This window comes from Monodon monoceros, unplaced genomic scaffold (assembly GCF_005190385.1).
Source record: "Monodon monoceros isolate NGI ecotype Baffin Bay Population unplaced genomic scaffold, NGI_Narwhal_1 Super_Scaffold_19, whole genome shotgun sequence".
NCBI classification, from domain to species: domain Eukaryota; kingdom Metazoa; phylum Chordata; class Mammalia; order Artiodactyla; family Monodontidae; genus Monodon; species Monodon monoceros.
Window position 1 is genome coordinate 25,405,743 of NW_021703775.1, and position 13,949 is coordinate 25,419,691.

Sequence of the window (13,949 nt, forward strand, 5' to 3'; positions counted from 1 at the left end):
AGCTTCCGTGTGTTTTGGGTCATGTTGAATTTGGGCGTCTGTGGCGCTTAGCAGATAGGTGGAAATGTGGGTCTGGAGTTCAGAAGAGAGTGTGTGTCTAGGGGTGGTAGATGTAAGTGGTAGTTGATGCTGTTGGAATGGATGAGCCTAGCCATGCTTATAGAAGACTGAAGATAACAGAGGAGATGACAGGGATTGGCGGGCAAGGTGAGAGAGGATGTTGTCCAGGGAGCTACAGAGGAAAAAGTTGCAGGAAGAGAATCAGCAGCCTCTGTTGCTACAGCGGGGTCAAGTAGGATGAGCTTGGAAAATGTACTTTGAGATTGGGCAGTTAGGAGATTGTGGTCACCAGGGCTCTTTTATTTTTTTAGTGTGAGCAGCTGGATGGGAGCCAGGTGGATTGAAGAGTGGATGGGAAGTGAGGATAGGGAGGATGTACTACTCACTTTGAGTAGTTTGGGAGGGAAGGAAGGAAGGAAGGAAGATGGTGGCAGCTTGTGGAGGAGTAGCAGAGACTAGAGACAGATTTTCCTAGAATAGAAGTCTTGAGCATGGGTTATCTGATGATATGTAAGAGCCAGTATAGAGAGGTTGCATTTGAAGGCACAAAGGAAATGATGATTGCAGAGGAGGGTGGAGGGTTGTCTCTGAAAAGGAGACATCATTTCTTTTGAAGAGGAATGACAGAAGAAAGGAAAAGAATGTAGGAAGAAAGAGGCAATGATGGATACACCTAAATTTGCAAAGGAATTCTTATCTAATAGGTTCAATTTCCTTTCTCAGCAAGGTTATCTGCTGAGGGGTGGGGGTCCTGGTGTGGGCTCGGATAGGAACAGGGACTTGATAGTGGTAAGGGAAACTTGAAACTGTCCAGAGAGGAAAGGGAAAGAGAGCAGAGTTGAGATATGCTCCAAGAACACTGAGTACCCTCCGAACTTGAATCCTGCACTGTAGGCCTCTCTTTCCTCTTCTTCATAATAATTATGGCTGACTTTTATTGAGTGCTTCATACCAGACACTCTTCTTAGTGCTTTTCAGGCATTCTCACGTGATTCTGACAACAACCCTGTTAGAAAGGTATTGTTAGTATCTATGTTTTACAGAAGGAGAAATTGAGGCATGGAGTATTACTTACACTTAGTAGAACTTATGTCTGATGACTCTCTTACCTCTGCAGGAATGGCATTCCTTCCTTGAGGCATCAGAGAAAGGCAGAAATTTCATCCCAACTCCCAGTTTCTGGTCCTTGAGGGGCTGGAGTTTAGGGCTGCTAAGGAGGGCCAGTCTGTGGGTATGGCAGTGGCCTGGGTGAGCAGGGTGGTAGAGTCAGTGTTGCTGCTGTATTTTTACAACTACATACAGAATTCTGAAATCCTTGTGTGATTTCCCAGCAACCTGACTAGAAAGACAAGTGACTGATAATGATTTGTTAGGTACTGCAGGCTGAGACCATGTCAATTGAGATGGTGAATAAGAAAAGAGATCTTGTCTCAGTCAGCCAGAAAAAGAATTTTTGCTGCCAGTTATGGGACTAGGCAGACCTATGACCTTACATAATAGCATAGATTATTAACACTCACCTTTGTTTTCCCCATTGGTGGGATAGATAGAATTTGTAGGTAAGGTGCACACCTGACTTGAGTGAAAGGGGAGAATGATGAGATGGCATGGGTGGAAGAGAAATGGACTTACCTTTTCCTGCTGCAGCCACTGGAGCATCATTTCTGTGTCCTTCCTCTTGATGTTGCCATGGATACGCCTTTGCGTGGTGACTTGAGATTGATTCCCATTATGATCAGATGATGACGTGGATTTAAAAAGAGAAAGGACAGAATGCTCTGCTTCTGGGGAGTGGCCGGTGAGCTGCCCAAAAGGCAGAGCCCAGCACAGCCGAGGTGGCTGTGGCTTTGTTGGCTGCTTTGGCTTTTGCTGAAGTTGTGAAATGGTGCATCTCTCTCTTTAGAGCGCAGGCTCAGGGTTCCCTGTCTGCAGGGTCCTAGTGCCAGGGACTTGCTGGTTGATCATGGGGAGAAAGCAGCAGGATCTTCGAGTAGGCTATTAAGTAGGACTGCTGCTAGCTCTGGGAGGGTTGCAGTTCTTTTTCTTTTCAAAGAACATTTATTTATTTATTTATTTATTTATTTATTTATTGGCTGCTTTGGGTCTTTGTTGCTGCCCGTGGGCTTTCTCTAGTTGCAGCGAGTAGGGGCTCCTGTTCCGTTGTGCGGGCTTCTCATTGCGGTGGCTTCTCTTGTTGAGGAGCACAGGCTCTAGGCGTGCAGGCTTCAGTCATTGTGGCAACGGGCTTAGTTGCTCCACAGCATGTGGAATCTTCCCAGACCAGGGATCAAACCCGTGGCCCCTGCGTTGGCAGGTGGATTCGTAACCACTGCGCCACCAGGGAAGTCCCGGCTTGCAATTCTTGAGTACCAGGCTGCACTCAAGTGTTTGTTGCCTTCCTGCAGAAGTGCCTTCATTGAGGATAAGTGAGGCATATTGTGTAGCTTTCCTTCCTGGCTCTTGGAGGTCTGGGCCCTTTGGAGGTGGGCCTGGTAGTCACTGGGTATTCCTAGGGGAGGAGGATATCCTGGGAGGGGGTAGACCTGTATTCAGTTTGAGAGTGGGCTACAGAAATTTCTGGGGATAATGAAGAGCTGGAGAGGTAAAAAAATGTCTATTTAGGGTCTAGGTCCTATCTGTGTGAGATCTGCAAGGCAGATACTGGAGTAGGACCTAGGAATAAAAAGCTCTGTTTATCTTCTTTCGGGGTTCCTGTGCATATCTGGAATCTGGCCTTCCAAGCTTCCAGTACCTGAGCTTCTATTCCCCTCTCCTTTCCTGACTCCTGAGGGACTTATATCCACACATATCCCTCTCCTACTAGTGCTTTTAGAGATGTACAACTTCACCCTAGTTATAAGAAAATCTGTATCTTGCTGGTTACCTTTATGTTTCATTTTATTTCTTTGCAACCAAATCGAAATACCCCGTGCCTAATGCAGTTCAGTTCAAGTGTGTGGAACCTGCTGTCAGACTGCCTGGATTTCAGACCTCTACAAGTGGGATCAGAGAAAGCAAACAGTTGGGTTAGCCCAGGATCAAAGTTTGGTAAGGTGAGACAAGAGGAGGTCAGGGGCATAAAGGATGCTGGGGTACCAGTAAAAGCAGGGTAGAAATGGTGCAGGCTGGGTGCCAAAGAGGCTTTTCCTCCTTACTAGTTCCTCCTTAATTCCTAATAATCCACTTCTTTTCCTGTCATTTCTGAAATGTTCTCCAAGACCACTGGTAATCTATCAGAAACAGATTTCTTTCCCTCCTCTCTTTCCATTTTCCTAGAGTTTTTATTAGTATTTAATATCATTAGGGAGGAAAATGGATTAGAAATCCAGGGAGTATCTGTCTTCTGGCTGAGGTAGCATGTAACTCAGAGTTACATGTCTGTGTGACGTGGGGTGGGGCCCAATGGTGCTGTTGAAGGATCACCTACCTGTACCGCTAGTCAAATGTGCCCCCCTTCCTACTCACATGTGCCCTGCTGGCTATGAGACTTAGGTGAGTTGTTTGACTTCTGAGACTCAATTCTGTCACCTGTAGAATGGAAATAGTGGAATCCGTGTGTCTGCATCACAGGTTCGTTTTGGAAGGAGATCGTGAAGTACACGTGTTAGTGGTCACACTAAATTTGCCTCCGAGAAGGCCCTATGACTTATTTTCTCTCTCTTAACATGTTCAGTTTCCCATCCAGTTCTATTGTTATCGATCATCACTCTCCCATTATTCCTGCTTGAAAACTCCCAAGCTTATTCATTCCTTTACTTATCCATGCATTCATTCATCCATCCATTTATTCATGCAAGGTTTGAGTTCCTACCGTGTGCAGTTGTCATTGATGTACCCTCTCGGTAGTGATGAAGACAATATCTACAATTTGTTGAACACACATTCTGTGCTCAGCACTGTACTAAATGCTCTACTTCAGTCTTATTTAATCCTCACAACATCCCTGTGAGGTAGGTATTATTTCCCGCTTTTTTCAGTTGAGGTAACCAGGGCTCTGAAAATATCTTACTCAGAGTCATACACATGAGGAAATAAGAGAACCAAAGCTGTACCCAGGTCTGTCCATCTCCAGAGCCCATACAGGCCTACTGCTTCTTTCCCCATGTCTGATCTATCATAGGGCCTTCTCGGGGCTTTTTTGTACTGTCTCTGAATCGGTCCATTTCCTCTTCCCTCTCTTTTTCTCTCATGAGCCTGGCTCAGACCTCCTCACCCCTTGCTCATTACTGCCATAGCCTCCTTGCTGTTTTCCCTGTCTTTATCAAGTTGCTCTTGCCTCCACTCCATTCTGCTCTCTGCCACCTGTTTGATCTTCCTAAAATAGTTTTCATTATGCCAGTCTCCTGCTCAGGAAGAGACTGGCTTCCTGTTGTTATCGGATCCAATTCATCTATCTCTACGTGATGTTAAATTCCCTGACTATATTTACTTTGTAATACATCTCGATATCAGTGTTAATTCATTCAATAAATATTTGACTTCATGAGCTAAGAGTGATGGGATCATAAAGAGGAAAAGTTGAGGAGCCTGTTTTAAAAGGCTTATAGTTTGAAAGGAGAACTCATCAGAATTCACTGATTCAGCCAAGCTAGTCATCTTTAACTTTCCCCAGTCAAGCAAAATTATTTCTGTCTCTACTCATACTGTACTCACAAATTACAGTGTTTGCAGGCTTTTCCTCTCCATATATCCAAACAAAAACCTCATGATTCAAGGGATAATCAAGTATCCCTTTTCTTTTTAGCTTACCTTTTTCCTCTCTGTAATTCCTTATAATATTTATCGTCTAGACGTTTTATTTTAATACCTGTACAGCTTCTGCATTTTTTTTTACAGAGCACTTTTATGTGCTTTATCTTATTTGAGCATTAATGTAGATATGGCAGGTGACAGTCCCATTTTATAGAAGAAACAGCATCTAAGAAGTTAGGTGACTATATACACTTGTGTGGCTAGTGAGCTGTGATGTTCTTGGATGTGCGCTCTTTTGAATCTTTGACGGTAGTGTGGTCCAGAGGAAGAGCACAGCTTTGGAAGCCTAGAAATATGTGTGGTATCAATGAGGAGAGTAAAAAGTGCAGAGGGTTCTGGTTCAGGCTTTGGTTCCAGTTACAGCTCCACTCCTTGTCTTCTGTGTGACTTCAGGGAAGTTGCTCAGTTCTCTAAGCCCTGTTTCCTTGTCAGCATTGTTCCTGGCTTGCCTCTTATGGGGTTATTTTGATGTCCAAATATGATGATAACTAAGTTATTAGCTAACTTTGTTGAGTGCTTACTAAATACCAGGCAATGTCCTAAGTGTTTTACATGGATTATCTCAGCTAATCCTCACAACAGCTCTCAGAGATGTTCTTTGTTCCCAATTGATAGATGAGGAAGTTGAGGCACAGAGATGTTAAGTAACGGGACCAAGTTTACGTAGCTACCAAGTGGTGAAGCCAGGGATTGAATGTAAGCAGCCTGAGTCTAGGACCGGTATTCTTAACCATGGTACTATACAATTGTTTTTTAAGGTGTTCTGTAGACTGTAAAGTGTTCTGAACATGCCGAAGTCCAGGCTGCAAGGAGCTGCATGGCCCTGCCCACCTGTGTAATGGTGAATAGGGAAAGGAGGGGGCAACATGGAGATTTTGCAGAGGAGGAGAGAAATGGTTTCCTAGGGGGTCTGGCCAGGATTGGAGATGTGGAGAGATGTTTGGGGGCCATATATCTGGCTGTTGGCTATCATTCTTCTATTAGGCTATCTGGCCTGCCTTAGAAAGAGGGTGGAGTGGAGGAAGACCCTGTTCAGCCAGTGAAGCCCAGTGCGGACAAGACAGGTATCCCTCGGCCCGGGGAATCTACATCCACACTGTAGCTGGTAGAGCCATAGATCAGACCCCAGGACAACCTTGTTAGCTACTTAGGGGCGGGGACTGTTGGTTTCTAGCCCATTAGATGGATAAATGAATGAAGTGGTTACATAGCCCTCTTGAGACCTCTCACTAGAATGTATAATCTTATTAAACGTTTTAAATTATAAAAGTAATATGGTTATTAAAGAAATTTTGTGAAAAATAGAAAACAAACCATCTCATTGTTTCTCTTAAGGAGATGCCTAGGAGGCAAGGCCAAGAGTACAGGGGACAGGTGGCTGAGGTGGACTGGGCACTGCCCCCACTTGTAGGGGGCAAGTGGGACTCTCTGTTTCTGACCACCACCCTTACTAATCCGTTTGAACCTGATACTCTTAGGGTTCAGAGCCTGGCCCTTTATAACGACTAGAAGGGAGGAAGAATGACCATGGCAACCTTTGCCAGTGTTGAGGGAGCTGGGGTACTTGACTTGCTTTGCTTTGCTTTGTGTGTGTGTGTGTGTGTGTGTGTGTGAAGTTGCCTCCATTGCTGCCCTTCCTTTGCTGTGTATTGGGCAGGGGGCCTGGCTGCTCCGGCCCAGGGTGAGATTGAAATTCAGACCCTAATCACGTGGGTTTGGACGTGACTCCAGAGTTTAGAAAGGGGAGGGAGGAGGAAGAGCACCAGAAAGGGGGGCGAGAGACCCTTATTTTGGCTGTGTGAATGTGTCGCTTGATGCTTGTGGGTCGGCTGAGGCCTCACGTCCTGGGGGTGGGAAGGGTGGCAGTGACGGTGGTGAGGGGGTGCGGGTTAGGAGGATCAGCAGGGCTGTGCTCCCAGCCGTAGGACAGTGTACTTTAGAGGTGAGCGTTGAGGGTCTTTGGCGTGGGCCTAGTCCCTTACACGCGGTCCCTCTTGGCTGGCCCAGGTGAAGCAAGGGGGCACTAGGACCCAGAGGCCAGCTCGATGCCTGACAAGTCTAGAGCAGCACTAGCGCAGAGTGAGACTCATCAGCTGGCAAGCAGGATTCGGTGTCTCTGGGTTCAGGAATCCTCCAGCAGCAGAGAGGACTTGCTCCTCGGCCCCGTCTCCGTCCCTACCCCTACCCCAGTAGGCCACCCAGGGGGGTCCATGGACTAGGGAGGGCCACGCTTGCTGGCTTCTGTGTTTGTCCATGAGGGCCTGGAGCCCTGACCCTCCTGCCTAGGTTTCTGCCTTTTCTTTCTGTCTTTGGCCAGCTGGGGGAGGGGGTAGAGGCCGGGTGAGCAACATGGCCCAGAGCAAGAGGCACGTGTACAGTCGGGTAAGTGGTCCTGATCTGGGATGGCCACGGGAGGGCTTCTGGAGAAGGCCTTGGGTGGCTGTGGACATTGCTGTGGGGGGTGGGGAGACAGGCGGTAGCTAGGCTGGGGCCACTCGCGGCCCTGACCGTGTGGGACTGCACAGGCTTCCCTTCCCAGAGTTGGGCCCTCTCTGGGTACTGGTGAGGCCTGACCTTTGACTCCAAGTGGACCTCAGGCCAGAGGTTCCTGAGGGGGCCAGACTATCTTGGGGATTACAAATGGGGTTGGTGGGTTGGAATGGTCTTTCAGTGAAGTCTTTCTTTAGAGCTGCTTTGTTGTTTGTCACTCGCTTTCTTGCTCTTCTGACTGAGATTGAATCTGTAGCCACTCTTGTGTCCACCTGATTCTGAGAGGCTTATTAGGGTTAGGAGGTTGGAGAGCGTCTCTGAGTTTGGGGCCAGCCCTGATGTTACTGTCAGTTCCTTTTATTGTCAGGTCCGTGAGAGCCACTCGGCTGTCCCAGGTATGATTTGGCCTCTCGGAGCCCCTGGGAACGGTATCCTCACCTTCTTGGATGAGCTCTTTGGGGAAGAGAGTTAGGGAGTCACTGGCTCTGGCAGAGCTCTCTTATGAAGCCAAGAGGGGGCATCAGAAGGGGGCCCTGTGGAGTCTTCAAGGCCATGCTGTCACTTCTTCGTGCTTCCTTCTCTGTTTGTTGCAAGGCCCCTGGTTCATAGAGCTGCTATTGCTAAAAATGGCTTAGGTGTGATTTTCTTCTAAGCCATGGGCCTATTTGGAACCTAATTTCATGTTGTCCTGTCATCATGGGTATGTCAGAAGATGAGAGCTTCCCAAGGACAATGTTGAGTCTATTCCCTTGCCTTGTCCATTATCACCATGGATAGGGTGATAAGCCATCCATTTGAACCACTGGGCAGAGTCTGGGGGACAGATGCAGGACAGATCTGAGGTACCCGATTTACCTGGCCTTTATTTTTCTTTTTATAGTGACATAGCATGAGTGAAGGATCTCCAGAACTTGTGGGTAGAGAGTTGATAGAACAGGGCTCAGGCCAGGAAGAAGGGAGTAAATCGTTGGATGGGCTTGGTGAGGCATCTAGGAGTGTTGCTGGTGGGGGCGGGGGAAGTCAGGTCAGGAAGGAGTGGTAGTGACTTAAGGGCTGGAAGGAGGCACAGTTATGTGCCCTCAGGGAGGACAGGCAGCAGTAGGGAGGGAACAGGATTAGTGGGGTCACTCACTGACTCACCTGTCTTCCCAGCTCAGGCTTTTGAGTCAGGCACTGGGTTGTGGGGAGCCTGGTCTAAACTGAGTTATTTGTTTGAGCTTCATTCCCCTCCTAGGGGGCAGTGCTCCTTGAGAAAGCAGCCGTGTGGGGTGACGTTCACAGATCTAGCAATGAATTCTGATTTATTAAATTTAAATATAATCTCTTAAAAATTCTGGCAGATTCCAGAGGCGTTTTGAGAAGTTTTAGAACACAGCACTGACATTTTTTCAAAAGGGAATTTGGTGGTGGTGGTGGGGACACTTTACCTTGAGAATGGGGTTCAGGGAAGTGATTTTTGATCCCTTTTCAGGCCAGGATCCTGATTGGGGCCTTTCTTATATATTAGGCTGACACCGTTGACCTGAGGCTTTTAACTATGTATGTTTGCACGTGTCTTTCAGACTCCCAGCGGCAGCAGAATGAGTGCGGAGGCAAGTGCCCGGCCTCTGCGAGTGGGCTCCCGCGTGGAGGTGATTGGAAAAGGCTACCGTGGCACTGTGGCCTATGTTGGAGCCACGCTATTTGCCACTGGCAAGTGGGTAGGTGTGATCCTGGATGAAGCAAAAGGCAAGAATGATGGAACTGTCCAAGGCAGGAAGTACTTCACTTGTGACGAAGGGCATGGCATCTTTGTGCGCCAATCCCAGGTACTCACCTCCTCTGTGTGTGTGTGTGTGTGTGTGTGTGTACATGCTCTGTTGCATGTGCGGCTGGTGTGTTGGTGCTCCCTTTTCCTGGGCATGAGCGTAAGCCTCTGGTTGGTAGAGTGGGAGGTAATGGGGGAGGGAAGATTAAGAGCTATCCTTAAGGAAGCTGCCCTGTACCCCAGGTTTGCTTAAGGCCTGGGGAGGGGCCCATATTACATCCAGCCTTGATCTAGCTATATAGAGTCTATTCTGTGTCCTCAGATCCAGGTATTTGAAGAGGGAGCAGATACTACTTCCCCAGAGACACCTGATTCTTCTGCCTCAAAGGTCCTCAGAAGAGGTAACAGCCACCCACTTAAGTTGCCTCCTCACATCCAGGAGTCCCCAGGACTTCTCCCCAGAACAAGGGGCCACGGTGGATCCTGAGAGTTTCCATCACCACCATGCTCCCTTGTTATATCTTGCCTAACCTGCCATGATGTTCTCTGCCTCTACCCCTCTACACAGACACACACTTTGTTTCTGTTTGCATTCTACAGAGGGAACCGACTCAAATGCAAAGACCAGCAAACTGGTAAGTGGTTGCGGGTGGGGTGGGAGTAGTAGAGGGAAAGGAGAAAGAGAGGAGGGAGACTCAATGCCAGGCAGGTAGAAGCAATAGATGAGTAAACTGAGTTAGCCTTCCAGTCTCCATCTTCCCTGAGAAGGAAGCTTTCTGGGTATGAGTTGCTGCTTTAGGTGTAAGGGTGGTATCAGGGAAAAAGCTCTTAAGGCCCAGAAGTTCTGGATCAATTGGAACAGAGGCTGGGGGTGAAAGGGAGGACAGGTCTGACCCCAGTAGTGTTGTTGCCAACTTCCTACCTTTTGGTATCCAAGGCTGCCAGCATCTGATGGGTGTAGGGTAGGGGTAAGGTAAGAACTGGAGAAAGAAGGTGCTTTCTTTTTCACAAGTGAATGGAGAGGAGCTGGACCCTCTGCCACCTGTTTCAGGCTGTATGCAGAGGGCCTGCTGGAGCCTCCCTCCGCTGCTCTGTGCAGGATGTGTGAGGTGGGGCTCCAGACTCTCCAGCTCCTCTGGGTCAGGGTGTGGACCTCCTGGAAGCTGATCCTTAAGGGAGCCCTCATCTCACTTACCCTGGATTTGACAGTGACTTGGCTCCCCCCATACCTGGGTATGCCTGAGTTGGTCTTAATACCTACACCCAAGATATCTGGCCAGCTAGCACAGTGTGATGTTTAAGTCTGTTCTCTAACTCTGCCCTTTCCTACTCCTCATGCAGCGGGGCCTGAAGCCTAAGAAGGTGGTGTGTTTACTATTTGTGCCTGGGTGGGTGAGGGCCATGAGCCCCCTCCCCAGCTGTCCTGCATGTCCTTGGGCTGCATGCATGTGTGTGTGACCTTGGGGCTGGGATGGCCAGAGGAAATGGCAGCCTTGGCTTTCAGAGTTCCTTTGAGGGGTGCAAGGACATCAGGCTCAGGTAGTACTCGTTAGGGATGATCCTTACCCCTTCCCACATTCCTGCCCATCGCCTCAGGACGTCTAGTCAGAGACTCCAAGCGTTTGACTGTAAACAGTAGCAGCATGGAATAGAGCATTTACTGGGTTACAGTGGATTCTCACTTAGCCTCAGCTTGGGGGCAGTGGGAGGAGGGACTGGGGGTCTGGAGGTGAGGAGAGTACCAAGTGAGGTGGTTAGGTAAGGAGGTGGGAGGTCAGGGAACAGAGCACAGGAAGAACAGTCCTGAGTTGAAAAGCCTGCGTTGTTCTTGTCTCTGGGTGAGTGCTGCCGTGAATGCCCACCCTCACTGTGCTCTGTCAGTCTTTCACTGCCTCTTCCTTCCTCTGGTGGTGTGTCTGAGGCCCACCTCCCACAACTCCCACACCCCTGAAACTCCTTTAGTCTTAAGTTGCCGCCATGACCACTTCCTCACACCAGCCCAATGCCTTGGGGCTATGCCCAAGCTGTCTCCGACCTGCATGTGCCTGTCAGACCTGTATGTGCTGTGCTGTATGTATGATTCTGTGATTTCCTTGTCACCAGCCTGTTTCAGGCCCTTCTGACCTTGCATGGAGGGCTACTAGATTGGGGCAGTGGAGGGGAGAGTAAAACATCTTTTTTTTGACTTCTGGTTGGTGGTGGGTCCTCACTTTGGAGTTTTGCCTTGGAAGAGACAACATGATGGTACTTGCTTTGGGGTCCTGGCTTGGGAGGGAATGGGGATATAAAAAGGAAAATAATTCTCAAAAGGATGCCGGACCCATCCTAGACACTGGGCTTCTTCCCTTGATTATTGGCTCCAGGTTGGGGTTCCCATCTCACACCAGACCCCTGAATAGAGAAGAGGATGGACCTGCAGTCTGATATCTATGGAGGAGTTCTGGCCGCAGTCTGACTTGATCCTGAGAAGGGACCTGAGCTGTGCCCAAATCTTGGGGTTTTGGCGGCTGCCTAGAGAAATGTGGCAAAGCCTAGCCTAGGCTGCCTGTGCTGGGATATAGCACCTTCTTGGCTCGTGATGCAGTGTCAGTCAAGTAGTCAAGTCCTGCCCTGGGCCTTCCTCTTCAGTGCTTCTGTCACAGCACATCACTTAACCCAGGGAATAGGGAGCTAGCACCAGAACAAAAGAAGGAACTTTGAGGAGGAGGGTGGAAGAGAGAACCCAGATGTCTCTGCAAGGTGCCCAGTCCTTTCTGGAAGCCCTTTAGAGACAGGTTTTAACCTGACTACAACAAGGGTAGAGTTGAGAGAGGAGCCAAACACTGTCATTAGAGCTGCTGCAGCCCAGATGGAATGTTCCCCAGGTTTCTTCGTGTGCCCTGCCGAGCTGATGCAGCAGGAGTGCTGTGGGTACATGAGCCTGATGAGCCACCGTAAGGGTATTATTGTCCATGTGTATGAGACAGAAGTAGAGTTGATGGGGTTGTGGACAGAGGGGAGTGTGAGTATGAGAGAGGCCTGATGAAGCAGTGAGGCCCTGTGTCCCTGTGCAGTGATACCCTGGTCCCAGAGAGGTCATCCCAGAAATGAGATGGCCCTTAGCCCAATTTCTTGGAGCAAATTCTTGGGGCTGGGGGAGAGGGAAGGAGAGGGAGGAGCCAGAACCTGTTCCTTGGAGGAGGAAGCAGGGCCGGTTCAGCAGAGGACTTTGTCCAATCATGAGGAGGAGGAGGAGCCATCAGAGCCTGGTGGTTGCTAGGTGACTGAGGAGCAGTGTCTCCACCCCTAGTGGAGCAGAGGAGGGTGGGTGCATGACGTCAGGTGGAGCTGCTGCTGCGGCCACTGAGGCTGCCATCAGCTTCAGCTGGCGAACTAGGCCGGCTACCTCTCCGGTGCCTGCCGGAGCCTGGCTGTCCCCACTGCGCACCGTGGGGGCTTCTGCATCTGAGCTGCAGCCATTTGCCAGCTGGGAAGCTGCTGGTCTGGGAAGCTGAGGCTGCATTGTTGGGATTTGATGCACTAATCTCCTGTCTCCGCCGCCTTTCCCTCTGTTCGGTCTCTTCCCCCCCCCCCCCCCCGTCTGTCCTTCCTCTGTGTTTGTCCATCTTCCTCTGTCCTTCCTTCTCTCCTATCCTGGCTTTCTTTGGTTTTCTGCAATGATGAGACAGGCACCGACAGCCCGAAAGGTACTCTTGCTTGCTCTGGTCCTGCTGCTGGGTTGCCAGCGTGATGGTGGCAGCAGGCTGCTGGGGTGGGGGTGGGGGCTGATTGACTTCCTCTGTCTACCTGGTTGGGGGAAGAGGATGGTGATGAAGGTGGGGGGCAGGGAGAGGTGTGTGTCACTGCCATGCCCCACACCCTGGGCATTTGCTCCCTGGCCTGCCTGCTTTTGGCTTTGAATCTGTGTTCTGGGCCTTGTACCCAGTGGCCTCACAGGCTTGGGCTTCAGGCAGCTTTTGCTGCAGACTGGCTCCGGATGCATTTCCTATGAGAGAATCTTGGGAAGCAGGTCCAGATGTCTTTGTGCCTCTAGCAGGCCTACCTCACCCAACCTTTGCTAGAATGACTCTCGGTTGTAATACCAGCATCCCTGCCCCACTGGGGTTTGTGTCAGGGGTCTTTCCCTAGAATAGTTTTTGATACACAGCTATGGAGGCTTAGCCCAGGGTAGTAGAGGTGGGCGTTGGTCTCCTTGGGAGACCTAGAAGCAGGGCCCAGGCCAAATCTTGCCTTTGACACAAGAATGAGACACTGGGTGTGAGGAACCTGATTTGGGAGTTGGAGTCAATCATCTGTGTCACTTTGCAGTAACCTGAGGGGTTTCTGGGTTTGGTTTAGGGCAGTAGTTTCCCTATGCTGCTGCCCACCCTACCCCTCTTTTCTTGCAGCTGGGTGGGGCTACTTTGCTGAGCTCTGGGCTTCAGGCTCATGCAGTATTCATGGTCCTGACACCTGAGCCCTCTGCCCTGGGGAAGGGAATTGCTGCAGGAACTGGTCCTGGGGAAGGGGGTGGGGGTGGGGTACACAGTAGCGCTGTTCTGCCTTGGGGGCCTGATCTCCCTCTGCTGGGTTCATATCGCTCACTTCGGGCTCATATCATCATTCTTGTCACATGGTATTTCTAGGGAGTCCTCTGTGGAGTCTAGCACTTGAAGGAAGGGGCTGACCTGGGAAAGTCCTTGGGAGTGGTGGGTGGGCGGGGCTCTGGGATAGAGTGGGAGAGGTTGTTGCAGAAGGACTGGTCTTCTCTACCAGCTGCTGTGTTTGGTCTCCTGTGGTTCAGCCTAGGAGACGGGGACTTCCAGGATTTCCAGGGTGTCTGAAGGGGTGAGGTCTGCAAGGGTAGGACAAAAGTGGGAGAAGGAACTAACGGGAAATAGGAGTTCTGAGTTCCTGGAAT

At 49.8% G+C, this 13,949-nt stretch overlaps 1 protein-coding gene across 3 annotated transcripts in view; it reads left to right on the forward strand.

Moving 5' to 3' along the window:
• The window catches only part of DCTN1 (dynactin subunit 1), a 30,054-nt gene that overhangs the window by 4,207 nt on the left and 11,898 nt on the right, over window positions 1–13,949 (forward strand). For 2 of the 3 annotated variants that reach the window (XM_029231914.1, XM_029231915.1), the window contains exons 2-4: window positions 8,865–9,110; window positions 9,372–9,450; window positions 9,650–9,684. In XM_029231914.1, coding sequence (XP_029087747.1) covers window positions 8,883–9,110; window positions 9,372–9,450; window positions 9,650–9,684 — 342 coding nt within the window. In that variant the 5' untranslated portion in view covers window positions 8,865–8,882. Of the gene's footprint in view, window positions 1–8,864; window positions 9,111–9,371; window positions 9,451–9,649; window positions 9,685–13,949 lie in introns of those variants that run through there. The other variant, XM_029231916.1, reaches the window with a different exon arrangement.